Genomic DNA, 27,631 nt, shown 5'->3' on the forward strand with positions numbered 1-27,631 from the left:
TTGCAGTAAAACTGTTGCCAATGAATAATCCTGCCATTTTCTCAGTGTCTGCAAAAGCCTCCTGTGCATTAATGGGGTGGCCCCTAGAAAGTCTCCATGCTCAGTCTAATGTTCAGCATGACATCAAACAGACCCAGTGGATTTCTGCAGTTCCTTTCTCCGTTCTAGTTTCCTAGAATCATCGCACCTTTCACCACTTAAGCAACGGGACCATTGGAACTTCATTGGGCTTATTATGGGTTTTGGTGCGACGGTTTGGCTCCTCTCATGGGACATTCCTGGCGAGCAGCCCCTCCCTGAAGTCGCTCATTGCGCAGACTCGCGGTCCTCCGCTGTCAGGGCAAGGCAGACTTGACAGTATGGCGGCGGGGTGCAGCTGGAAGGATGCTACTGTCGCCCGTGATGTATCCATCGCCGGTAGGACGTAAATGGACTACTGAGGGCATAAAGAGAAGAGGATTTCGCGTGAAAGGCCTGTAGCCGTGAGCTCCGAGATGGCCAGGCTCGCTGACTACTTTGTAGTGGTCGGTTACGACCTCGATAAGCGAGGTAGGTGCCTCAGCTAGCCTGACCTGCTAGCTGCAACGGCGTATTATTAGCTTTGGGTAAATTGGAGGCGGGGATGGGCCGGGCCGTCACTCACAGCTGAACGACTCTGGTCGCTGTCAGACGCTTGTGGCGTAAACTTAGGCCGGGGACGCACAGGCCGCATGGGATTAGTGTGCGTAAAAGCTAGCCCGTCAGGTGGTGTCTCGCATATTTTGGCGGGGGCAACAGTCTACATACACAATCCCTCTGCAGTGGGTTACTTCATGCCATGTAGTCAGTACTAGCATAACAAGCCGCCTCACACTGTTGACAGTTAACTTTAGCTAACCCAACCAGGAGCTAACATTAGCCGGGCGAGTTGTGAAGTCGGCTATGTCCTAAGACGGATTTATTCACCCGTTTCAGCTTTATCTCGCCATCGTTGTCTGTCAGATGATGCGTGATACGTATCGGTTTCTGAAAGTGACTTTTAAAGCAGAACTTCACTGAGAAGTTACCGTTCATCAGGGTTTGGGCTGCAGGGTCCCGGATGGGGAGAACCCTTACAACCCCGCTGACTTCTTCCAGGTCTTGGTTTAAATGGTGTCAGCGAAAAACCTAACAAATGGTTTTCCTTGGTTGTTGTTTGGTTTGTGTGGATTAACCTAGATGGATTTGCCCCTCCTTGAACCCCCCGGACCGAAGCTGGTGTTACCTAGTGTTGTTGGGACGGAGTTTGGACCGTTATCTGAGCCCCCTCCCCTCCAGGCTGAGTCATGGCCTAGATCTGTTCAGTATAATGGACCGTTTAATCATGAAATATTCATACCGCCTATCTGATGGAAGCATTGGGTTTGTAACGTGGTACTGTTTTATTTAGAGTGGGGGCTTGCCCAAGATTAATTTAGAGCAAATTGTAACAGGACAAGACCTCTGCTACCAAAAGCAGCTGGAGAACTGGCTTTTAACTTGATGTTGCAGCAACCTACATTGCACTTTTGCTGGAATGCTCTTATTGCATCTTGTATTTTCCATGCAAAGGTGCTAATACAGGATGTTATAATGTGGACAATGCAAACGTTGCAGAAAGTCCTCTTCCTGTTTAACTGTGGCTGCATGCAATGTAGCGCAGAACAGGCCTGTAAAAAGCATCTGGGATCCAGACATTAAAACCTTCGGTGACTTTAATGGATCAAGGCTCCGATGCCTCGTAAAAGTTAACACTTAAGGGTGATGATGATTGTTGCCTTTGACTTGTTGTTGACGGCGGCTTTGGAGGTGCAGAGATTGTTTGCTTCATGTCATCATTTCCATTTTCATCAAATTCTCTTCAAATTTTTGAAAAAAAAAGCCATGATTAACTGATACTTATATTTTTGTGTACACTTTCCTCCGTTTGTCCTTCTGTTAGCTTTTTGTGGTTCCTCACACATGATCATATATTCCACAGTGACATGCATTTCAAATTTTATTATTGTATATAAATGTGGTGTAGTGTTTGTCACTCATCAATGTCTCATATCGTGTGATACTACCTGTATGTTCTGTTGTAATGGAGTCTTTAAACATAATTTTCCATACTCTCAAGATATGATTCCAGAATGAACGGTTCCCGATTGCAAGTAGACCAGGAATTCTGCAGCACAGTGGAGTTTCCTCCTGTGTCTAAATATTTCATACATCCTGTGTGTGTGTGTGTGTGTGTGTGTGTGGACGCGCGCGCGTGTGCGTGCGTGCGTGTGCGCGCGCGTATTTTTTGTTGTCCCTGAGTGGAATGTTTGGCAAGCATGGGGAATGAAAAGTTGTCGGGACTAACATGCAATGAAAAGTTGTCAGGACTAACATTATCATTGTTAATCTGTCTCTCAGGATGCCGCCACCACGAGTATTACCACCAGAAAATCTGTGGGCGTAAATTAATATCCTGCAGGCAAAACAATGTTTATAGTATGGTCTTTTTTGATTTAATATGCAGTTCTGTCCAATTATTATACCATGATTTTGCTTACATGTTAATATGGATGCAGTGCATTGAATAGTTAGTTTGTTCAAAGGTTTATGGTTCTCACATTGTGTACTACCTACATGGTCAATTGTTTTATCAGTCGCTATTGTGTAGAGCTGAGATAGTTGTCCATGAGTCGAATTGTCCACAGTTGCTGGGGTGTGGTCCCTGCTGCAAGGATCTTTAGAGAAACACCACAGCATGTCTCTGTGTCTTGACTGTGCCAGGGACCTGGCAGTCAATTTGACACACTGTTGGAACCCCAAGCAGGAAAGAGGAGAGAGCCCAAGGGGGGTAGTGCTTCGAGTGAGAATCCAGATTGTCCCCTTGTGTGTGTCTGAAAGCCAAAGGGACGAATGTGAGCTCTGTGGGACAGCCTTTCTGAAAGACAGTAAAGTTACACAAATTCATGCACATACACTAAAATTCAGCTTTTATTGTAGCTCTGTCTATGTTTCTGGCAGTGCACTTTGTGGTCCTGGTCATTGCTATGGCAGCCAAAACCGAATGATGCAGGATGGTTTGACAACTCTGGCACACAGATCTTCAGATGAACAAATGCACCACACCTAGAGCTACTCCCAAAAGCATGAGTGTTTCTGATTTCTTAAAGCCCATGTAAGTTAGATCATAACAGATTATCATGTTTAATTTGAAAATTACTCTAGGCTGTATATGTATACTTGTGTGCGTGTGTGCGTGTGTGCCTGTGTGCCTGTGTGCCTGTGTGCGTGTGTGTGTGTGTGTGCGCGCGCGCGCGCGTGGGTGCGTGCGTGCGTGTGTGTGTGTGCGTGCGTGTGGGAGAAACACTGTTTCAGACCCCTTTTACAAAAACATTTTGCAAAAGTGCTGTTGCAAGTACCCCACCACTGTGGCCATGGTCCCCAGAGAACCACACAAAGCATGCTATTAGTATTCAGGTGTGTGAATTTGTCAAATTTATGTCATTTTACAGCTTAGCTGTGTTATGTCAATATATAATTCTCACTCTGTACTTTTTTCTCCCTACATCTTTGTGAACCTTTATCAAATAGTGGAAGTCAGACTATGTAAAAGTCCTATCTACACCATACTGGTGCTGTTATGTTTGTATGCTCTTTTATGATTAATATACAGGTCAGAACACATTACAATTTACTCTATAGAGTAGCATCACCCCAAGATTGTGTGGTGTAGTTCAAGACAAAGTCTCTTCAAATTTTTGAAAAAAAAATGGGGGTGCCTTGATTCCATGTGATGAATGCATAGCAACAACTTGTAGCTCATATGACAAGAACACTTGCAACGATCAATATGTTGTTAGTTGTAGGTTTGTCTACGGAAATTACCTCACCCTCATCTCTGTGTAGCAGTTGTTTCCGTCTCTGTTGGGTTTTTATTTGGATTATACATTTTTGTCAAATTGATAGATTATTTGGCTTAAATTTGCCAATAAATCTTTTATGGTGCTGATTGAAAAATGTTTTTTTTCCCCAACATTACTTAAAAGCATTAAGGACTCAGTTTTTTTTCAGATTGCTCTTTTGATCAGGTATTCCCAATGTAGAAAATTAATATACCTGTGTTGTAGTCCCTTGGCATTTTTATGGTTTTCCCGATGCTGAGGGGTTGTGCCCTCACTCACTGCTGTCACTGCCATTGTTAAAACAACCACACCGTTAAAAGTTAAAGTTAACCTTATGATGGATAACAAAACAAATATGGCTAATTATCATTTTATGAATTTATAAAATAGGACAACTTAATGTCACTCAAAGATTCACCTGTCAGTCTGCATGGTTTCCTGTTCCTGGGTTTTCATCTGCTGTCTTTTTTGTTCTGTACCTCAAAATTACATTCCAGGTTACTCTCCTGTTACTGCCTCCAATAGGTCTATTGCAGAGGAAAACAGTCACATGCAAAAGTTGCATATGACATACTGTGTGTCAGGAGAAAGAATTTGCCATGCATTGCTGTGGGAGACCCTGCTGTGTTATTGATGTGGTACCCAAATGACATCCATATTGCGACAGAAACATTTGGTCATAAAATAAAGTAACTTGAAATGTGTCTGAAAGAGGGATGCAAATCTTTGTTGTAGTGCTGTATGGATAATGGATTTGCATCATTGTGGCGAAGCTGTTACTTATTCATGCCAACGTTACTGCACATGAAGCTGTACACAGAGCCTAAGAAATCTCATAGGGGAAATAGAAACCTCTCACACTAAAAGCAAGATGAAGCAAATGTGCGAGTAGAGGAGAGAGGAGTGTGTGTGATGTTGCCAGCAGAGCCTGCCTGTGGCCAGCCACTTCCTCTAGTGCTCCAGTGCATGGCTTTAGCCTTCAGGCTCTCCAGAAATAACCCCACAATCTGCCTTTCATAGGGGCACAGAGTGACAGTGGGTCGCGACTGTGGTGCATGGACACTTGTGTGTGTTGGCGTGAGTTGCTCGCTTGAATTTCTTCTGTGTTTGCAGCATAACAACCATCATTTTGTATGCTGTGGGTTGTGAACAGCTATTGTTGCTAACTTGTTATATTTTTTGTATACTAATTTGTGCTGAAGTTGCCAATTGCTAATATCTAGCAAGCCAATCATGTAAAAACAAACAAACCTTTATCTAAATTTAATTCAAGGAATTGAGATTATATTTCATAATATTGAGATAGCACAACTTACCCCTCACACCAAAGTGGATGGGCTACTAAGTAAACCATACAAGTAGACAGAAAATGGTTATATTCAGCAGCGAAACAACAAATTTAAATGTAATGATAAATGGAAAAGTCTGCGATGAAACAAGTAGGAATAGAGAATCTATTTTTGGCTTTGTAATCAACAGATGTTAGATAGTTAGTTGCTAAGAGGCAAAAATCTCTTTCACATCACTGTGTGTGGCAGTATTACATCAGGCTGTCTGCTTAGCTGAATGCTGGTTATTCATGAGGGAGACGAAGGCCCTCAGGCCCAAAGGCTGCCCCCATTCCCTCATTCCTACTACACAGATACAGAAGAGAGGGAGTGTGTTTATGCGCTGGGGGGCAGTTACATAGTTCCTCACACATGTTCTCTTTACCCCAATGGCTGGTAGATCATCTCTGTTGGCAGACACATGTTGTTCTGGCTGATACTTCTGATACTGTATAGTCAGCTGTAATTCCCAATAATAGGACAACTTTTGTGTATTCTTATGTAACTTTGATATGCACTCGAGGGCAAGGGGTACTCAGTAGAGGTAACTGAATAATTGGTTGGTTGCTGATAAGAATGATTTTTTTTCGATGGACCTTGGCTCAGATAGTGACTAACATCTGTGCACCATTGCACTAGGACATAATTCCAATTTACTCAGCTGCTGCTCTTCTCTAGTAGTCGGATGGCTGATATGGATTAATTAATAATCACATATAGCACCCGGCTGTGTAAGAAAGTGGAGACAACAGAACCAGACGAGCTGAAATCAGCATAACAAGCAGTCACACTTGCTAAGACACACATTTGCCGAAAATGTTTAAATGAAACCTAACTGAATACAAAATATTATCAGTGATACATTTTTTTAAATCAAGACAATGATGATGCTAGCAAGGAAATGCTATACTATACTGTCAAGTTGCTGTCATATTTCAGAAGCGTTCATGATCGTCTTTAATTTGTGAGAAAATCAACCACCCACAACACTCCATTTTGACTGTAACCTTGCTTTGCTACTATACTGATAACGCAACATAAGATCATAGGTATTAAAGACATCATGTGGTTCTGTTTCTGTATCAAAGTAGTCCTTGCAGTGGAGAAGACAGTCCTTTCTGGCACACACACACACGTTCAAGAGGCATTTTGAAAGCTATGTTTATCTTTCACACCCTGTATGCCACCGTCACAGCAGCAAGTTTCTATCTGTGTAGAGGGCTGTCTGCTTTACACAGGATTGTGTTAGTTGAAAGTGCGTCTGCTCACTGTGCCCAAGTCACTGGCTGTTTAAACAGACTGGCTTCTGGGGTAGCAGCTATCTCACCTCCTGCTGTCTGTGCAGTCATTGTCTGTCTAACCTTCCTTTTCTCCTCTAATATACTACAGCTGACAAGAGTCCTCTGTTTCGATGATAGATGGAGTAAGTGAGGGGGCTAAGGGTCTGCCATTGGAAATAATAAAATATAACCCACCGCCCTACAACACACGGTCTCTGAACTTAAAAAGTTTGCAATCAACACTGTGTTTGGAATGTGTGGGTTAAAAGGCATGAACCTCAACCAGACACCACTGACTGCTTTAGTGACTGGTTTATGGAATGAGTCAGAAGAGCTCAGCTGGAATATCATGACATGCTGCAGAGGGAGGACAGCTAATGCTGGGGGCTGGTCATCTGAGCTGAAGGCCCGAATTTCTGCATTGAACAGTTTCATTTTAATGAGGTGCTCCAAAACACATTCAAGTGTTTGTTCCAAATGGACATTACTCTCCTTAGAATAAAAGATGGCATTGCCCTTGTATTTTAGATACCCAACATTATATGTGATGTTTTATTATTGTGTTTTTTTTCTCTATGAATTTGAGAGCTAATTTTCCTTTGGTAAACAATTGTTGGAAAGAAACTCCCCAGAGCTGACCTCAGTTTATGTCCAGCACAGGGTCACATTAAGCATTTTTTGGCATGGTGTGATTTTAAAGTGGTATTACCATTTTTCTCAATATTGCCATCTGCATTTAGTTATGTAGCTGTTGCCCAAATTATTGACATTCTGTATATCATGCAATTATTTTGAATTTGTTGGAAAAAAGCAAACTTTTTAGCAATGGTTGCAGTTAGTGAAAAAATGAACATCACTGATTTTTAAAAATGTCAAAGGAATGTGTAATACAACAGTAAAGGTAGTGGTCTGTAGTGATTCGCCTTATTTAACTACAAATTAACTAGAAAATTAAAGAAAACAAACTGATTATACTTAAGCAGAAGAAAGATACTGTCAGTGTGCCACTTTGTTGTCACATATGATTGGATCAGTCATTTGCGGATTGCTTGCTGATACAGACCCCCTGGAAACTGTGTTTGTTTGACATTAAATCCAATATTTTCAAGTCCTTTTGCAGATCTGTCATGTGTGTTGGTCACATTACTTGTTACTCTTGTATCAGCAGAGGATAAATTAGATGGTTATAGCTGGGGCGTCATAACAGTTTTCTCTTTGTTGATTGATGCTGTATATTTTCATTATTTTGATTTCACATATGAGAGAGCCTAGATACTGTATTAATGTGGTGGATTTGTAGAACATTTTCTGGGAAAACTGGCAAAGTAGTATCCTTAAATCTGTCTGTCTGGAATCAGCATGATGTTGAAGTCGCAGCGGCTATCAGATGACAGTAACTGACCATCTGTCCAAAAAGGCAGAAATAGAACTAGTCAAATGAATAGTAAAATGGTTTCTACTGTCAGAAGAAGCAGTCCGTGTCACACAGTCTCATGTTAGTTGATGCATTTTAATAGCTTTCAGAGGCTTGAAATAGATCACTGATAAAGCTTTTCAGAGAACTTGTTGACTCATGGCAGCTGTCAAACATACAGACTTCCTCTACATTATCAGGTGACACGTACTTGAGGTCATTTTTTTTGCTTTGCTATTTAATTTTAAAGATAAAGCCATAACGTATGTAAAGGACAAAAGACCCTGCACTACAATACAAAGCAGCAACTCAACAGACACATTTCCCCACCGCTGCAGTGATGTACATCAAACTGGGCTTGTGTGTTCCCTCAAAAGAATGTACGACAATTGTAATACAAGCTGAAAAGCCAGTGGTCAGTGTCATGTATTCAACATTGGTAGGACAATGATTGAATCACACATACATTGTGATTTTAGAGGGATTTAGAATAGGCATGAAAAACATCGGCCTGGCCTCCAGTGCATTGTCATTTGGTGTGGTTCTGAGGAATTCACTCCAGTTTTTTGGATATTGGTTCTCCAAGTTACTGAGCATAAGGGTAGGGGTGTGTGGGGGGCGGGGGGATTAATGTTGTTGCATGAGCGAGTTTTGGGGCTAATTTGCAACTGAATGCAATCTGATGCTAGAATATTGTAGAAGCGAACAGACAGGAAAGAAGAAGAGAGTTTGCATGAAATAAAGACAGGGATTTATTGCTGAGTAAAGAGCAGGATGTGTGCAACAGAAGATAAGTTGTGAGCCGGAACTATCAGGTTTCTGCTGTGGCAAATGGAGGCCATATATGCCTCTTGTTCAGACAGTGCTGATTATTTCCTGTCTGTGTCTGCTTTGGTTTGGTAGCGTCATGTCTTAATGCTTCTCTGATAATACCCATCATATAGCCTATTAAGGAAATTTTCAATGACTTTTACCTCCCACTGATTACTTTCAATGTAATATATTTTTTGTTGTTTATCTATCAGGAGCTAATTCGGACTTTTGAGTAATATGCACTGTGCGCTGATGATAACAAGCAATGTATGCTCGTGAACTATTGATTCAACACTGTTCTCTGCCAGTTGCATTTAGTATTATTTTATCTTTCTGTTTCCCTTCCCCCTAACTTTCTCTGTAAATCAATTTAAGTCCGACATTTGTGTTAGTGAAAAATCAGGAGATAATCAGTGGGTCACACAATTGGATCTGCTGTATTGACGACCCTAATCAAAACGGATTTGTTGAGACAACTTGATGCAGCCATGCGGTGCTTTCCTTTTTTGACATCCTTTTGCAGCGCTCCCAAGCACCTTTGCACCACTATTCTGTTTTTAAAGTTAGCTTGGTGGTCGCATGCCATTCCCCTCCTCTTCATGCAATGAAAACGTTGTGGTCTAAGCTGGTTCTTTGTCGAACTTTATTGAATGCTGCCGGGCCACCGTGACTGTTAAGTCAAGCTAATTTCTACAAGCCTTTACAAGACTTTAATCTTTTGCCGGAATGTGGTTGGTAGCAATTTCCAACTAATTAAATGTCTGAATAGTCATCCTCTTGCCCAGTCAATGGTCCCTCAACGTCATAAAAGTCAGCATAATCAGTACAATTGCTATCCTCATATGACCATCATCCACTGATGACTCTTTGCTGTCACTGGTAGTGTCTCACTTTTTGTTCGTCTGCCACAAGTACACTGAAATGCACACCCCTGATGCACTGATGATCGGAATTATTGCAAGTTTTACTACTTTACAGAGACTGAATTTGGTTGGTACCACTTTTCAACTTATCAAATGTCTGAATAGTCACCCTCTTGCCCAGTTAATGGTCCCTCAACATCATAAGGGTAAGCATCATCAGTACAAATGCTATCCTCATATGACCATCATCCACTGATGACTCTGCCGTCACTGGTAACTTCTCACTTTTTGATAAAAATAGCCCAGTTGGGCCACTGAAGGCTCGTATAGGCCTGCTATCCTTTTAAGCTAACTTTCAGTTGATGTGATATTCATCTTGTACAGATGTGCCAAAAACCTATGGTAACAAGATACAGTAAAACTATAAATCTTATTATTGTTTTGTTTTTTTTTGTTTGTTTTGCTTGTTGTTCATTGCCCAATACCAAACTGAGATAGAATTGCATTTGGCCAAAATGAACCTGATCCAATAGTGATGAAACATGTCAGGTGTTTCATTTGTGTCTTTCACACTGTATTAAAAATTTAAGCTTACAAATGTAACTATTTCTGCAGCAATGTGCTGAGCCGTTCTTAATATGCAGCATTCACACTCATACTCAAAACTAGTTCACAAAGTGAAATAATGGATGCAGAAACCTGACACATATAACTCTGATGAGGAAGGAAGTTTGTCATTCGATGCCACAAGTATACTGAAATGCATACACCCCTAATGCACTGGTGATTGGAATTACTGCGAGTTTTACTACCTTACAGAGAATGAAATGGCAGTTGCATAGAAACTCATGATATCTGCAACTGAAACTTTCACAAGTATAAGTGAAGGCAGAATCAAAGTGAATGCACCTTTATCTTTTTTTTTTTCAAGGTCCAGACCCAACATGTGAGTAAGTGTATGTCCATAATTCCCAATGTAGATATGACCTTGTCCTTCAGATCTTTTTATTAGCAGCGGCGCAACTTTTTGAAAAGGAAAGCAGTACTGCTTTTACCCCTCAGAAGGATATTGATGTATTGAAAAAATCTGTATGAAGAATGTTTTGTGCATTTTGACTGGCCTTACTTCAGGAAGACAATAAAACAGACAGACAGTGAAACAGCAACATAACTGGGGATGTGGCAGATGACTTGAGCTGATGTGTTCAGTTATTAGTTGATACTGGTGATAGTTTGTGAGCTAGAGGCCTTGGAGAAAGTACCCACGTGCCAATGGTGATTCTTCCTTTGGTTCTGTCAATGCTGAGTGAGCCACTGACCATTTTGTAAATATAAATATTCTGTCTGAGCGTTTAAACTTTTAATCTTGGATTTCAGGTGCAGGAACACAGTTGTGACAAAATCCTTAGCTGAACTCGTGACACATTTTACTTAATGATGATAATATGGTGCATGTGTTGTTAAACAATCTGTGGATGGTTTTTTGCCAGTGGAAGTGGAATAATAGATGTTCTCCAGAGTGAGCAGAAAGCAGATGGCCAGTGTTCTGTGAGCATTGGCAAGTTCTGCTACTCTATTGAATGTGTTTGACAGTTTGGACTTAAGCATAGGACATTCTTGAAAGACACCTGCAGCTACAGAAGGAAACCAAAAATTAATCTCATGTTGTGAATCATAACTGTCGTTTTGATGTGAATGTACTCTACAGTGGCCAAACCTCAAACTGAAATAAGACCAGTGACTTACTGTGGCTGCTGTCTCTGAGGTTGTTTCCTCTCCTGGAAAGCCTTTTTCTTTTGTTTGAGGGTGAGAGAGATGGATGGGGTGGGTATTGGTTTTGCAGGAAGGATGTGAGTTTGCTGAAGAGCTTTTGTACAATGAAAACGTCCCACGTTGTCACCAGGGTGACTGTGTTGCTAGATGGAGATTCTTTATTTCTTCCAGCCTCTATTCATTGAGTTCCTAAATGCAGCTCTGCTTGTGAATAATACAGGATTATCGTCTTTGACGTTGCCAGACAGAAATCAAGCAAATCAAAATGTCAGGTGTTATTTATTGCTGTTCTTAACTTCTCTCTGGCCTTAAATGATATCAAGCCATCTACTGTAGGCTCCGTCCAACCCAAGCCAGCAGTTTGTTAGTGCTGCATTTAATCAGTGACTCCCTCCCCTTCATCTTATTCTCTATATGTGAGTCTTCACAAATATATCCATTTAGAATTGAATGTTTGTAATAGTAAACTGGTTGGACAGCAAAGAGCCCTGTCCAAGGGTGTGGAGTGTACATACTGTATATATAATTACATCCTAATATTGTTCACCCTAAGACCGCAATTCCATGAAGCCTTAGGAACTGTCACAATTACTTACTAATAATAAGATTGCAATTATTATGTCTTGGCAGAAATTACCCAAAAACCCAATAATGCTCATGCTGTAAGATTAATGTTCAGCAGCAGTAACAAAGCATATCATTTTAAGAGTCATTCTTTGACGAAGCTTTCTCACTTGAGCCATCTGAGCCTGCTGCTCTCCATCTTGGGTGCTGCTTGCAGAAGTTCCAGTGATCAGTGGTTATCTGTCTTTATATGTAACCAATCAGGGGAGGCTGTGGGCAAGACATCCTGCTGGAACTCAAACTGATGACTGCAGGCAGGGGCAACCGACGCTGTGCACTTTTATGTTAACTTATTTTCTCTGCTGAAATTCAGATTCTGATGAATATCAGTTGTAATGACTGGTGAGCATCTAGTTTAGGGTCCTCTGTCATTTTCTTCAAATTACTTAGAAATATTTTGATCATTAATTGTATATGCTTAAGAAGTGCCCTTTCATAGATTAACAGCATGCTTTCCATCATTATGTGTTGATTTGCAGTTGGAATGAGTTTATGATCCTTCCTTTGGTCTCTAGTCACAGATAAGACCAAGTTCCCCTTCCTATATTTTGGTTTTATATAATTTGAATCATGATCAGTAATAAAAATAAAAAAATTAATCGTTTTTAAAAAAAAGTAATTAAAAAAAGGGAATAACTTGAAATATTGACAGCTCTCCTTGTTTATTTGTTTAGTAAGCAAGCCAAAGAAAAAGAAAATGTGATCAATGAAAAAAGTTACAAGTCGATAATAGAAGCGAAAGGGAGCAAAGTCCAAATCCTTTTCAAACAGCCTCTGCACACATGATGCAAGTTCGCCTTGCCCCTTATTGGACCTGTTAGTAATACAGCTGTCATTTTAATCTCAACACCTGACTATAGTCTTTACACATTGTCCACATCAATTTAAGTCACTGTAGAAATGAGGTAAAAGACAGTAATATCTGAAAAATTGAGTGGTAATGACATTGAGATCCAGCGCCATTAACGTTGCATTTTTATATGAAAAATATCACAATCAATTTTCACCTTCTCCAATCCCTTCATTTTTGTGTTGTTAAACCGCTGCAAATGCCGACATTTGAGTTGTAGACTACTTTATAACAGATTTGTTCCATATTAGGCACACCGATTTCGGTAGGAGAAGCAGGAAGCACAGAAGCTTGATCCGGCTGTTCAGCTGCTGCCTACAAAGAGTTCTGCTCTAGAGGAAAGGCCTGTTCACGCTCTGCACATTGGCAGAGTCACTTTGTTGTCTCACTGAATGCGACTGAATGCGCTGATTGTGAGTTGCCGATGGTGTTGCCAAACTGAACACACAGCTGCTGTTATCCCTGCATGGACAAAATAGTGAAAAAAAATTGCCACCAATTTCGTATTTGGATGTGTGCTGCATTGTCTGACCACTGTTACATCGGCATCGTTTTCAGGCCAGTACAAACTCATTTCATCGTCTTTTATGCATGACAGGGCAAGACGATAAAGACGAAATCAGAATGTCTAAGATGAATATTGTAATTGTAGTAAAATGATCCATATCTGGCATGAGGGGAATAGTGACATATTGAAAGTGGCAGTGGCAGCTATCCAAACACTAAACAGGCAATTACAGCACAAACAGCCCTGAGTTAAAACACACCATATCTGTATGCATCAGTAGATACAGAGCATTCCCAGTACTACAGAGCAGTGCATGTGTGAGCGGCTACAGCAGAGGATGACATGTCAGCCTGACATGAACTGCCATACTGGTCTCTTTCGGGCTGGCTTCTGTTGGAACTCAAAAGGCCCGGCTGAAAGCAGCGGCCGCACTCTGTGTGTTGATCACATCGCTTCACATTAGACTCACTCTGTAGTGAACCTTTCAACTGAAAATTTATTTTTTGAATTTATATGTATCTTTCTTTTAGTGATTTTAATTTGTCTTTGGAGAGGAAAGGTACAGCACCATTCCCTGAATTAATCTTGGAAATCAACAAGTTCTTTACTGGGTGGGAAACCGCAACAAAATGAAACCCACATTTTTTTTGTCATCTGAATGTATCAATGCTGCACTCCTCTTCTACAGCATTAGTACCAGTGCCTTGCACCAGTTGTCATGTCTAATTATGACTAATTTTTTTCTTCTCCAGTCCCACCTGCCAATTCTACCTGTAGTGCAAGCTCATTACCAGTACAGTATTGACAGCACAGTCATGCATTTTGGAAACTTTGAATTGGCCATATTGTTTTGGGAGCTTGCCTCCTTTGCGTTTGTGTATTATCTTTGTGTGTCAGTGCTCCTTTTTCCTCCCTTGGTAAGGCCTTCAGGCTCCCTGTGGATTTCTGTCAAACAGCAGAATTTAATCCAAAATCTCTCCTTTATTCAACATGAGATACTATTTCATTCTGTGCAGTTGTTATGCCTAATTTTTTTTTGTTTTTTTTTTGTCCATTGTATTGGAAGGATAAGTCTATTCTCTGTGCCGATGAATACTGCCATTAAACAGGCTTCAGATGGGAAGCTGAAAGACAGGCCTGTGTTGGTTACATAAGTCAGCCTTTTTTGTGTCATTGGGCCATTTTGTGGCGAGCCAGGCACTGGCCAACAGTGGAAATGGCCCAATTAATCAGCAGCAAATAAGCATTATATTACAGCTGACTTATTTTTACCAGAAACGGGACATGTTACGATAAAAATATACACATCTAAATATACATATGCTGTAACTAATAAAGTCTTACTCAATTTCATCCCTTCTTTTTATTCAAGTGGTCAGTCCTTGCCATGTGGTTTGCAGAAAATATCCAGTATGTTGTAGAAAAGATGAAAAAGAAGTATTGGGCCATCAGAGCTAACTAAACAATTAAACGACAGCACCAGAAAAGAATAAAAACACACCCTAACATATTTTCTAAAAACTTTTCATAATTCGAAGCACAAACCCAAATTCGGATTAACCACAGTTTTCAAGACTTACTGTAAAAAGTGCTGTGCTTGACAAACATGAGTACATATAAACAATCAGACTTTTTGCACTTTGCCCGGGTGAAGGACACATCCCATTCTTGCATCAAAGACAGACTGCAGCATTTGATTGTTACAGTGGTCAAGGGTTCTGCTGATTATTCCATAGATCATTTGAATAATCACATAAGAGATACTTGTCTGAAATTATCCGTGACAACTGCTAGTAGGCTGACATACTATGGTGAAACTACAATGAGATGCAATGGAATACAAAAAGGGGAAAAACAATTAAGTCCATCCAAGGGGAAATTTGAAATGAAGCACTGAAGCAAATTTCTTAAACCAATAGACCTGAAGTCACAGCAGCCATACTGTACGGCCATACATATGTATGTATAAAATGACAAAGCAATGCTCCAGTATTCCTATTTTTCCCCATGATATTGGGTTGATCATGATTTAACAATCGTGATCCTCGAATCTTTCATTGACTGTAAGACATCAATTTGAGTAAAATGCAAAATCCAAACCTGCCCACTGATTTTTTTTTTTTTTTGGTTAAAACAAGGCGTGAAACTGTAAATATTGAAAGGCAGCCATTTGCTAATGACAGTCCATGGAGAAGAACAGCTGTACTTTGGTCTGTTCTGACATGAGATCACGTTACCAAGTAAAGAATTGGAATTTGTGGTATGTGTCATCAGGTGACTTAAATGAGTCTAGGACACACGTACACTCATTCACCCAGACACGTACACAAACACAGACACGTGAATGCACATGTGTGCTCAAACACATGCACATACACTGCTAAATGCCAATTAATTGTATCAGTTGCAGGGTGAGGCAGTATTACAACAATGTGGGATGTTTGTTATTGGTTTGCTATTGCCATGGCTGTCTAGCTAATCAATATACATGTTGTGCAGCCACTGATAGCATTCATGAAAAAATTAAAGTAATTTAAATATTAAAGGGAATGCCAACATTTCCTGCTTCATATCTCTTCTGGAAAACACCACTCCTAATGACTCTTGCTGTGGCACAGGGAGCCGCTTCAGCCGACCAAACAACACACTCTTCCCTCGCCCTGCTGTTTTGCAGTCGGGCTGTCCTTTCTTCAGTTTAGCAGACCTATTGACGGTTTGCACAACAAACAGTACAGATGTTTTCTTTTGGCTGGACAATTAAAAAAAAAATTTAAGCAAATGCTAAAAGGTTTCATCCAATTTATTTTTGAAGCCAAATCAAGCATATTTACTATTCAGATATCAAGTCAGTTTACTACCCTGAATTGATTTTTCGTCTTTTACACATCCCACAAATGGTCAGAGGGTAGAAATTGACTCAATTTAACTGGTATGATCCAATTTTTTTCCACTGATTAAAAATCCATGGCCCTGTGACTGACTGGTGACTGCTCCTGGATGAACCACTCCTCTCGCCCAATGACACCTGGGATAGGCTTCAACCCCCCATGGCCCTGAGTGCAGGATAAGTGGTATAGATAATGAATGAATGATTCGAAAAATCAGGTTTACTGTCCTGAATCACTTTTTAAAGGTGTTGTATTGCTACATTTGCTGGCACTGAAATTCAGCATCTTTTGATTTTTTTAGATTTAACAGAGCTACACCAGCTGGGAGTCCTATTCATCTGTGGAAAGATTTGTTTTTCGAAACCACTAAGATGTTGCACAAACTGCCTTGTGAATGATTTGTTGTCTCAGTGCGTGAAACTTGGCCCGAGGTTCTATTCTTCCTGAGGAACCCCACTCATCATCGTGTCAAAAAGGAACAAAGTGGCACTTAAACCCAATGTACCATTCTATAAGATCAGCGCAGTGTTTGCTGTGGCATGGAAAAACCTCAGTTTATCTTTCAGTATGATTATTTTATTTATTTTCTTGGCAGTAGATACAAAAGGAAGGTGGACTCGGTGAAATGTACACACTTTCAAAACTGGAGAGTTGTCGAGAACAAATAGACAACAAACAATCTTTATAACAAACACTGATCTCTGTATGTCTCCCTCTCTTGTCCCATGTATATATGTCTCTGTAGTGGAAGGTGAAGGTCAAGGTCGCATTCTCCAGCGGTTTCCTGAGAAAGATTGGGAGGACAGCCCATTCCCACAAGGCGTCGAGCTTGTAAGTCAACACTTACAGACACTTTCTTGCGATTAGATCAAGACGCTTAACCCTGTCATAGTCATGTTTCTATGATGAAGGCCACATGCTGTTGGGCTCTATCACACCTTGGAATAATTTTTCAAATCTGGTATAAGTCAGCATAGGTTTTTTTCAGGCCGTGTTAAAAAGTAACCAGAATGACTAATTTCAGATTTCTGTAAAAGGGAGTGTTATGGGAGTATGCCTTCTAATCAAAACTAATTGATATCCTTTTTTTTATGTGTGTTTGTATGATGAACATAATACCCAGTGATCAAAGAACCCATAATCAATAACTGCGCTGGTATATTTGTCTTTTTTTCCCCTTATGTTCAAGTATTTGGTAATGGTATTTAAGTACATTAAAAATACATGTCATCGAAGTACTATTTGAATTTATCTATTGACATGTTTCTGCATATTAAAATTTGCCAACCAAATCGATTAAAACAATCCTACTTAAGAGTCCGGAATTGGGTTGAATGAGACAGGAGGGATTTTAACTCACAATTATTAGTAGGGAAGTGTCAGAGATTGTTTCAAACTGTTCATTAGTGACTCAGAGATCCTGTCTTCCTTGGACTAAAACAAAATATTCCCTACCATTTGTTATATGTGCATTTTGTTTTCACTAGTTTGTCCCCTTCAGACTGTGTATTTCAATAAAAGGAAAACACATTTTCTTTTGCAAGTGATTTGAACTTGACAACTGTGATGGCCCAATTTCATGTTGAGAACAGAGGAATCACATGTCTGGATTTTTCATTTGCCCATAGAGACCAGAGGATTGCAATTATATGTGGTACATTTGCCACTACATGTTGGTCCTATATATAGGTCCACAGCAAAATGACTGAAAAAGCACAAAGTGGGGGGCATGATAGTTAGCATGGAAATTTGGATCTCCTCTTCAAGGAGGGTTGCCTTTTCTTTTTCTCTCCATTTTTTGATTGCCTGTACCTATTTGTTTGCGGTGCTGCTCTAAAATGACCATGATGACTGAAGATAATCGCTTCGATGTGAATCGTGCCAGCGCAATTAACTGCATGCAAACGCAAAAGTGACTCATGTTTTTTGAGATTTTGGGAAATGTTCTATCGTTCCTGGAGCCATAATAAGATTGTTAGTTCCACTGAGAAAAAGGATTTTAAAAGCAGATCCACATCTTCATGAAAAGAATGAAATGCAGTATCCATCTTTATTGTTAGCAGATGTGCAAAAAATATTCATACTGTCATTTATTGCGGTATCAATATTCCATGCCAGATACAGATGCTATTGTTAAAAAACTGTTAGTCTAGTGTTGTACTGACTTCCCATTACCATTTTGATAATCAGTTTGTTTGTGTTGATGAGGCACAAACCTTATTAGCGTAGTTGTAAATTTTCAAATCATGGGAAACTGAGGATGTAAAGCCGCCAATTCATATACAATATCTATATTTTAGATATTGGTAGTTTTTTTTTTTTTCATTTTCACAGATGATTTAAATGTGACCAACTACCTGTAGTTGTCAAATGTCTTGGTGTTGGCACCATATTGTGAGTTACTCTGGAACTCACTCTATTGTCTTGAATTATATTGAAGACTCTGACCAATTAGCATATTTTTCTCACAATCTTTAACAAGTTCTGAAATAGATATGAGAGGAAACCAATGTGGCAGAGGTAATTAGAACATTACCGAAATGTTCCTGTAAAGGAAGTCTGCGCTATGAGCCAAAACATTTGACTTGGACAACTGCAATGTAGATTGACTCAAGATAAAAGGTACCTTAAGCAAACAGCATGTTATAAAATGTTTGTACATGTCAAATTCAGATCAAGGCTTCCAGTCAGCAAAGTGGCATGACATATGGAATGATAAAATCCTAATGTCATCTCAGCATAAAAGGTTATTGACTTTGCTTTGTTTGCTTGCTTCAATCAATAATGTAATTGAAGTGAACAATCTATCACAATTTATTTTACTGACAGTTAGTATTGGGAAATCACATACCAAAAGTTGTTTAAAACCAGCAGCATGCTGATTCAAAACAGTCCTAGACTTTATCATTACCATCCTTCACTCGAAGTTGTGTTTGGGTTACACTTTGTGAAGGCTGAAAGAATGCTTTCAGAACCTGTTTTGTTGAATTAATCATAGTCCGACCGAGATGAATCATCCAAGGGTGCTATTGGAACATATGTCCCATTGCTGACATGTCACCTTGCTTTGCATTTATTTAAATATTCTCCCTTTCTCTGACTTTTCATGTCATAATCTACAGTTCTGTCAACCCAACGGTTGGCAGCTGGTTCCTGAGCGGCAGCCTGCCTCCTTCTTTGTAGCGGTCCTGACTGACATCAACTCCGAGCGTCACTACTGTGCCTGCTTTACTTTCTGGGAGGGTCTTGACAACCCACAGGTGAGATCAGATTGCCCTTGTGCCCCATCTCCTCCCAAACCACAGGTGGATGTGGTACTTGCATTGCTATCAACACCTTGATTTGTGAATATGCCAAGCAAAGTGACACACTGTTCAACTAGAGGGAGACCTTAACCAAATTTCCAAACCAAATCAAGTCTTGATTTGGAGACACTCCTCCCAAACCAGTGATTTAGGAGAATTGTTGTTCAAATGTTTTTCAAAGGAGATTTGATGAAGGATATTGATAAACTGAAATGTCACCCAAGTCAGAAATAAACTAATTTGTTATCAATTGTTTATTTTGATTTAGATGCTATTCGATGCTATTTAGATGCTATACCTTACTATATATATATATATATATATATATAAAGTCCTTAAACTATATATTTTTTGTCACGTATTGCAAGTTTTCCTACACTCATGGGCAAATTGCCTATCCTCCAATCTCTCTCTTCCATGTTTGTTTGCAGTTATGAAGTCCAAACTTCATTAGCCCCTGTTAGCACAACCTATTCTATCCAGAAGAAGAATTATGTCATCATTAGGTCCAAAAGGTTTTAGCCCATAGACCTACAGTTGATGTATTTTCTCATGTCACAGACTGCAAATAGACTGCTTTCAGGGTTACTCACAGGTTAACTTGTTTGAAGTATGACCCGAATTGGCAGAGGTCTAAGCCATTTGCTCATGGCTAATGTCTGTAGTCTCTTTGAGTGGATGTCATGTCCCTGAAGCCACCTCAAGTTCTTTCACATGTATATGACCTGAGCCTTTAACGGAACCTGTTGCAATATATGTTATGATTTTGCTGTTTCATTTTTAAACTTTTGATATTTGTTGTCAGGCAGCAGTTCTAAAGAGATATAATAACTGAATATCTTTAATTGGAATGAATACAAACATCTGACTAAATTAAGGAGTTCATTCACATCAGAGCCCCCCCCCCACCACCACTCTCACACTCCTATATTGGTGTTTTTAATTACTCTATATATCACTTTAAGTGTTGATTTGAGGCCTATTTTTTTCTGTTCAGCTGGAGAATGCTGAGGCCAATGAGGTGGATGAGGTGGATGAGGAGCCTGCTGTTGTCCAACCAGCTCAAGTCTTTGCCCCCAAGAGCCTGGTGGTGGTGTCCCGTCTGGACTACACTGAAGTGTTTAGGGTATGAGATGTTACCATGAAGTCCATTTGTTTTGTGGGTCTTGTAGTCTTTCACTTTCATTATGTATGCTATTTTTTATTTTTTGCACTCATTCCGTTTCTTCACCAGATTTAGTGTATATCACTAATTTCTTTTGGATACAACCATAATGCAACTGTTTTGACTTTTAGTGTTGTTGAAATTAATGACAAAGAATGAAGATAAAGGTATAACATGACACTACATTGATTTTTTTTTTCTTTCTGGTGATATTGCTTAAACATGGCTTAATAAATTTCATGGGATTTTTTCATCATTGATGGGGGGGGTCTGTCCTTATGAGGCTGGTTAACAACAAATTTGAGCTTTCAAATGCTTATCCCTTCTCAAACACTCTGAGTGCTGCTGCAATCTTTTCTGAAATGTATTTGTCACTGTTTTAGTTACATGTAGTCATTTATGTTGTTGATAAATTTTGCTTGTACACAATTTTTAAACATTGCAGGCTGTAACATTTTACTTAAGTTGAGTGAAGTTCAGTTCTCTCCCATTGTGCATTCTGTTACAATAAATGTTGATATTTTTGGACATATTTTCAACCTTTTTATGGCATGATTGGAATCCTGACCTCTGCCTCTCTCGGTCCCTTTTCATTTAACAGAACTGTCTGGCACTGATCTACACTGTCCATGTAGATGGCCTGACTGTCCCCTTGGAAACGGTGATTGGAAATCTTCTCACATGTGTCATTCCCATCGCAGGAGGCTCCCAGGTAAATGCTGACTTTTTGTCACAAACTGATCCCTCAATCCTGAAACAAAAATCATTTAAAAAAATATTTAAAGTGAAGCTGAGGAGGGCTGACAGGATGAAGATGCTCTCAGTTACTGTCATAGTAGAAATAACAGCAGCAGATGCGAGAGGTACTGTCATTTCCAATGCATTCTGCACTCCCTTGCACTTTTTGGTTGCTTCTACCTGACATAGGCATGCCCAAAAAAACAAACCAAAAACAAATACAAAGAAAAAAGACCCTGGATCTTTGCGAGTTGTTCAGTATAGAGGGCCTGGGTTAGCACAATTCTTTGTACATATATAATTTGGTCATTTGTGGCTAACTGTCACCAGAAAGCCATGTGATCAAATCTGCACAGAGCTTGTATAGGCCTGAATGCCACTGCCTCATGGTTCTGTTTACCATCGCCTAAGGGGCTGCACACAGCACTTTTCATTTCCATGACTGCACTTACTAGCGGAGGTAAGAGGAAAATGTTTTCCACAGATGTTTTGTTCTTTGTCATCCAGCCCAATACTTTTGTCTATATGTTTTCATACTTTTTTGATGCCTGAAATAGCTTAGCTAATGAGTCACCAGAACAGGTTCTCCTTCATTATCCTAAAAAGTGAACTACTGGGCTTTTTTCCCTCTTTGTTCTTTTACCAGAATTTGTATACATTTTTCACCTCCAGCAAATATTAGCTTTTTATTTTATCTTTTGATCAAGAAAGTTAAGATCAACGGATCCATTGTGATTTTTTTTTTTATTGCTATTCTGACTTTTCATGCTCACAATTGCACATGCATGTGAAGCAGTTGAATCACCCCACCCCGGTTTCAGGTGTTGTAACTTGTGGCGGTTGTTTCTATCCACTCCCACTGTACACTGGTTCCTCTGTGTTACAGATAAATGAGTCGCCACTTTGTAGTTTAGACAAGGTTCCTCAGGTCCTGGCCTGTGACTGGCTCCTGGCCTGTCTCCAGGTAACATCGTTCTTCTGCAAGCTTCGCAACTACAGTGATTAATGCTGTTAATCCAAAAATTCTGGAGGTGTTTTCTTTACGGAATGTGTCCTTTCTCGCTCCCATTTTGCTTTGAATAGTTTTGAGCTGTTTTTATTCATTTTTTCCTGTTTGTGTGTTTCGTAATCAAACAGTTTCCATAGGATCATGTTAATCATTTCAGACATGTAATTGTTTTCCTCTCCTACCTTTTAATGTTGATTTTGATTAATTGCAACCACTAATTTGCATTTGGTAGTTTCGAGTGATTTCCCCACCTGCACGGGAGAACAAACACTTATAGATGTGCGCTAGTGATCACGCATGCACTCGCACAAACATGTACACATAAACAAACTTAATTCTGTTGCAGTGCAGGTCGTAGTTCAATCAGGGTAAGACCATATGGGATGGCAGATGGCTTCCTACTGGGCAGTGCAGTGTCTGAATGAGAGAATCACATCTAATCAGTCTTAACACACATGCAAACCCAAACAGCGAAGGTAATGCAGCGCACAGGCTGAACATGAAGCCTCCCTTCACATTACCATGCAAGAGGATGAACAAATGAATATTCAGTTCAATTAAGTGATTATGAGTCTAACAGATACCACAAGTGTGTATGCCAGCTATGGGGGTTTTGCACTTCCATTGGAAGCAACTTGTTGAAACAAGTACAAAAATGTAGCAACATCCATCCTAACAGTGATATGAGGACCCTCATAAAGAGACACAAATATAGACTATGGCCCTGATTAGTTCAAATGTTAGATAGTAAGTCAGGGAAAACAAAAGTGCCAAATGAGGTATTTATATAATTTTAAATTAGATTTTACATCTATTTAAATCTGTTTTTACAGCTGTACCATGTGAGTAATGCTTTTGAACCATAAACCTAAACAAGACCATCACAGTCTCTGAATTTGTCCCTCTTAAATTATCTTCCCCCATATACACATATGATGCACGAGTACACAACCTGCCGTTTTTTATTTTCATTCCTAACAGACCCATGCAGTTGAGCACAAACAGTCCTGTGGTGCTTGGAAGAGCACAGGCTGCTTTAGAAGTAGTCCTACACTTGAGCACATCCCTGTCTGTTTATTCACCGGGGGGCCCTATTTGGTGTGATGGACCCCCTTGGAGGTCTGTCATTATCGCATAGTCTGTTCATGTCAGCTTTATAAAACAAACCACAAACAGCATTTCGGTTGTGTTAGGCAGCTGAAGGAGGTATGCTAGTGCAAAAACATTGCAAAATGCTGTCAAACAGCTACTTTCTACAAGGATGTCTGGAATTACTATCATTCTAATTGTAATACTGTATATCTTAAATGTCAATTTCTCATACAGCAGCATGGGTGGGATGAATGCTGGGCTTATTTTTATTCTGAGGTGGGAAGGAGGTCATCAGCCATCGCCGACCCCAGAACATCGGATAAATTTATAATCACAAGACACCTGTTGATGAATTGGGGCATCAGAAACATTCCCAAAGCTCCTGATCATGAGGCCAGCGGGTGTGATGTCTGAAATTAAGTTGGAAATTAAATGGTGTTTTTCTTGTGCAAATTATTCAAAGGAAAATGCTATTGAACCAAGATTCAGGTAGTACATTGGTCTCTTGTGATCAGTTTGGAAAAATCAAATCTCCCTCTAACTATGGAAACTTGTTACTGTGGAGACACTGTCAAACACAACACTGGAAGGCAATGCAACCAGTTCAAAACTCTTAATATCAGGTCAAATGAAAGCTTTAGCTGGCAGGATGACATTTCCCCCATCCTTCACAGGATTAAAATGACAACATTTTTTATAACTGATTAAAAGTCTGAAAGATGAAGTCTAAAAGTCTGAAGGTGGGTTTTACTTTTTTATCCAGAAGAGCCTAGGTCAATTTAAGTTTATCATTGTTTTTTGGAAAACGGTACCATTACTTGCATGATTTTGAGCCAGACTAAAATGTCTGAAAAGTACAAATAAAATGTGGAATTCCAAATGTAATGACGCTGGTCCAAAAAAAACGCAAACTCTGGTATGTGTATTGCCTCTTATGAAACCTAAGTAGAGGTTTTTTTTTTTTTTTTGTATTTTGCTTTTTTCCGATTCCGGTATGTGGTTTTATATGAAATAGTACATTGCTACACATCCAGGGTTACACTGCTGAACAGTATCTAAAACCAGAGATGTTTGACAAGTCAGTGACCATCAAGAAGTGACAGCACTATTTGTCTGAGTCCATGACGCAACTCCAGAGGGAAGTAAACTCTGGGCTGCTGGCCTGATGGTGACAACTTTCAAAAGACGAAAGATGATGGTTAGGGATGCTAATCTGAACCTAGAAATGTATGTCTTGCCTGCTTAGGAAACAACACTGCAACTTAAATGGTCAGGACTTCTGACCCTCCTTATTTGTGTAAATATATTTGTGATGGTGTCTGAATTTTCCCCCAGAACAGAATTCATCCTTCTCAGTCCAGCCCAAAGTCAAACACTCTTTCCAGTCCAATTCAGCTGTCACAGGAGTAAATCAGTCTGCAAAGTTCAGAGGAATTAATAGATGCATTGTTGGAGCACTGTAGTCCAACTGCCATGGATGCTGAACAAAAAAAAAAAAAAAAAAAAGAAATTCAACTAACTCAAAAATCAATTAACTGTTTCAAAATCCCACTCAGTCTGTCCACTCAGGTACATTACCACTGTCTTTTCGTTCCATTACATGATAAATCTCAAGCTTGTTCCCACTATGTCACAAAGACAAGGCATTTCTGGACAGTAGCAGCTGATCTGAGGTTGGAAAGTAACTTTCATACAGGAACTTGATGTATTTCAGTTTTAGTACCTGTTGTAGCCAATGGTTTAGGGCCTAAGAAATGTTCTCATCATAATAATGTTATTCAAAGTTTCTCGTATAAAACTTCTCTTAAGTGCAATTGTTGCATAAATTAGAATTGTATGGGTATTAAAAAAGGGTAATTTGTTTTGCTGTTGTGCATGTTCATCCCGAGTAAAATAAACCATCATACCATTTCATCATTGTGCTGCTGGATGATGGCTTTACTGTTTATTTTGCTCATGGCTCGCTATGTTTTACATACGGCAGTTCATGTTGATTGTGTTTATGTTTGTGCAGCCGACATGATCTGCCATTTGGACACATTGTCATGTTGATACCAGGTTTAGCTATTCTGTGTCCACACTTTGTTGTTTCTAACCTGTGCCTTATCTTGCTGTTTGTGTGTGTGTGTGTGTGTGTGTGTGTGTGTGTGTGTGTGTGTGTGTGTGTGTGTGTGTGTGTGTGTGTGTGTGTGTGTGTGTGTGTGTGTGTGTGTGTGTCTGTGTGTGTGTGTGTGTGTGTGTGTGTGTGTGTGTGTGCGCGTGCGCACACGTGTGTGTGTCTGAATGTTTTTTTTTTTTTCTGCTTTGTGCGTGAGTAGCTGGGCCACGACGAGAGAGAGGAAGGTTTGGTATGGCAGCTTGTATTTATTCTCCTCTCACACCAATCAGCTCTGAGCTCATGCTGCTTCCTTCTTCTGTCCATTTCACCTGGATATAATCAGTACTTGACCAACAACTGAATATTCATTTCACAATAAGCCACTGCTGCAAGCATGGTTCTTTCAACCTTTCCCTGTACTGTATTTTGGTGTTCTTTTGTAATCTTTATTAATGAGGTAACTCCGAAGGGTCTCTCTCATAACATAATTTCAAATAATGATGTCACCACACAAGCATCTGCCAAGGTGTTTAGACTTCTGGTTATAACTTGTGTCATAATGACCTTTGCAGTAAAAAATATGAAAAAAGGGAGTGGTAGACGACAGCAATGCAAGTTGAACGAATACCTAACACTTATTTTGTAATGTTGCTTCAGACCAATCTCTCATCCAGAGGTAAAGAGACAGTAACTGGTCCATTAAATAGAGCTGTCCACTTCTGTTTAAATAAAGTCAAAAAATCCGAAGAGGCCTGTTTGGATTTAGCACACGAGTCAAGTGTGTCAAATTAAAGATGGTTTCACACAAGAAAATCCGGTATTTGGAGCGTCTAATATCTGGATTTCTATTTGCAGTAGTAGCATCATACATGAGATTAATACGCATGATATATACCTGCATTGCTGTTTTACTTTTTGTGCTAAATGGCACTAGACTAAATGTTTACAAGATTGATGGTAACTGCAAAACACCAATTGAAACAGAAAGAGACCACATTATTTCTCAATGTGGTTATTAAGTTAATTGTCACCGTGTCAGCCATCCAGTAGTGAGTGACATGGAAGAGTGATTTCACTGTAATGGAGGTTTTATTTGGTCAAACGTGTTATTCCACGGGTCTGAAAACTCCTAAACAGAGCACCTTAGAGAAATTAACTCATCCACATAGCACCCCGCTGTAATGTTGATCTGTACATTTTAACATTTGATGAAAAGTCATTTGCAGCATTAAACACCCTAAAAGGTGAACCACTCTATTGACCAGAGCAGTGTACTGGAACGGCATTCCTATGACACTGACACATCTGTGCAATTTAAAAATACAATTATGTTGTCATAAAGTTATCATTTTACCTAGCTACTAAAATGTTTACTATCCTTGTGATGTTTGCCTGTAAAAGTTTTCCAATTATTAATGCAAAGTTCCCGCACAATGTTAGCAAAAATGTACAAAGTTTAATGCCATTATAAACTTTTAATCTTAAAATCTCTTCACTCTTTTGTGTTTTGAGAAAATCAGTTTTGGACTGGCATCTTCTGCTAAAATGGAAATGAAAGTTTCTTGATCCACTTTTTTTCAGACACTTACCCATTACTTGTTAAAAGATGTTTGCTCGACAGTTTAGTTTACTGAAATGACTGTGGCACCAGTAACATTCAAGTTCTTTCTTTAAGAATACGGTTAGTGATACTTTCTCAGAATGGTACCTGGGTGCAATAAATTCCAATCTGACTGATATTATGATCCAATGTGTTACCACATTGTTATTATACCTTTATTGTACAGTTGGGACCACTGGTGGATACTGGATATAACCTAATGATCAGTTATTACATCACAGTATTGAATTGCTAAAAGATAATCTATGGCTGCAGATTCAGCCTTTACTTCTGTAAAGTAGGAGATAATACTTCACTTTTTAGGATTTAGCTCCACTTCCTGGGCACATTTAAGTGCTTTCAGATCTAGTTCTGAAATGCAAATCATAGTTCTTGTCCAACTGG

At 39.6% G+C, this 27,631-nt stretch overlaps 1 protein-coding gene across 2 annotated transcripts in view; it reads left to right on the forward strand.

Annotated features, from left to right (window-relative positions):
• Positions 1–382: 382 nt before the first annotated feature.
• sbf1 (SET binding factor 1) overlaps positions 383–27,631 on the forward strand; it is a 60,647-nt gene continuing 33,398 nt past the window's right edge. The window contains exons 1-7 of one of the 2 annotated variants that reach the window (XM_086146842.1): positions 383–549; positions 16,965–17,050; positions 19,342–19,479; positions 20,522–20,650; positions 21,291–21,401; positions 22,314–22,391; positions 25,847–25,876. In XM_086146842.1, the coding sequence (XP_086002968.1) occupies positions 495–549; positions 16,965–17,050; positions 19,342–19,479; positions 20,522–20,650; positions 21,291–21,401; positions 22,314–22,391; positions 25,847–25,876 (627 nt within the window). In that variant the 5' untranslated portion in view covers positions 383–494. The remainder of the gene's footprint in view (positions 550–16,964; positions 17,051–19,341; positions 19,480–20,521; positions 20,651–21,290; positions 21,402–22,313; positions 22,392–25,846; positions 25,877–27,631) is intronic. The other variant, XM_086146841.1, reaches the window with a different exon arrangement.

This window comes from Fistularia commersonii, chromosome 5, assembly GCF_037954325.1.
Source record: "Fistularia commersonii isolate RoL2024-O1a breed Wild chromosome 5, RoL_Fcom_v1.0, whole genome shotgun sequence".
Classification (NCBI taxonomy): Eukaryota; Metazoa; Chordata; class Actinopteri; order Syngnathiformes; family Fistulariidae; genus Fistularia; species Fistularia commersonii.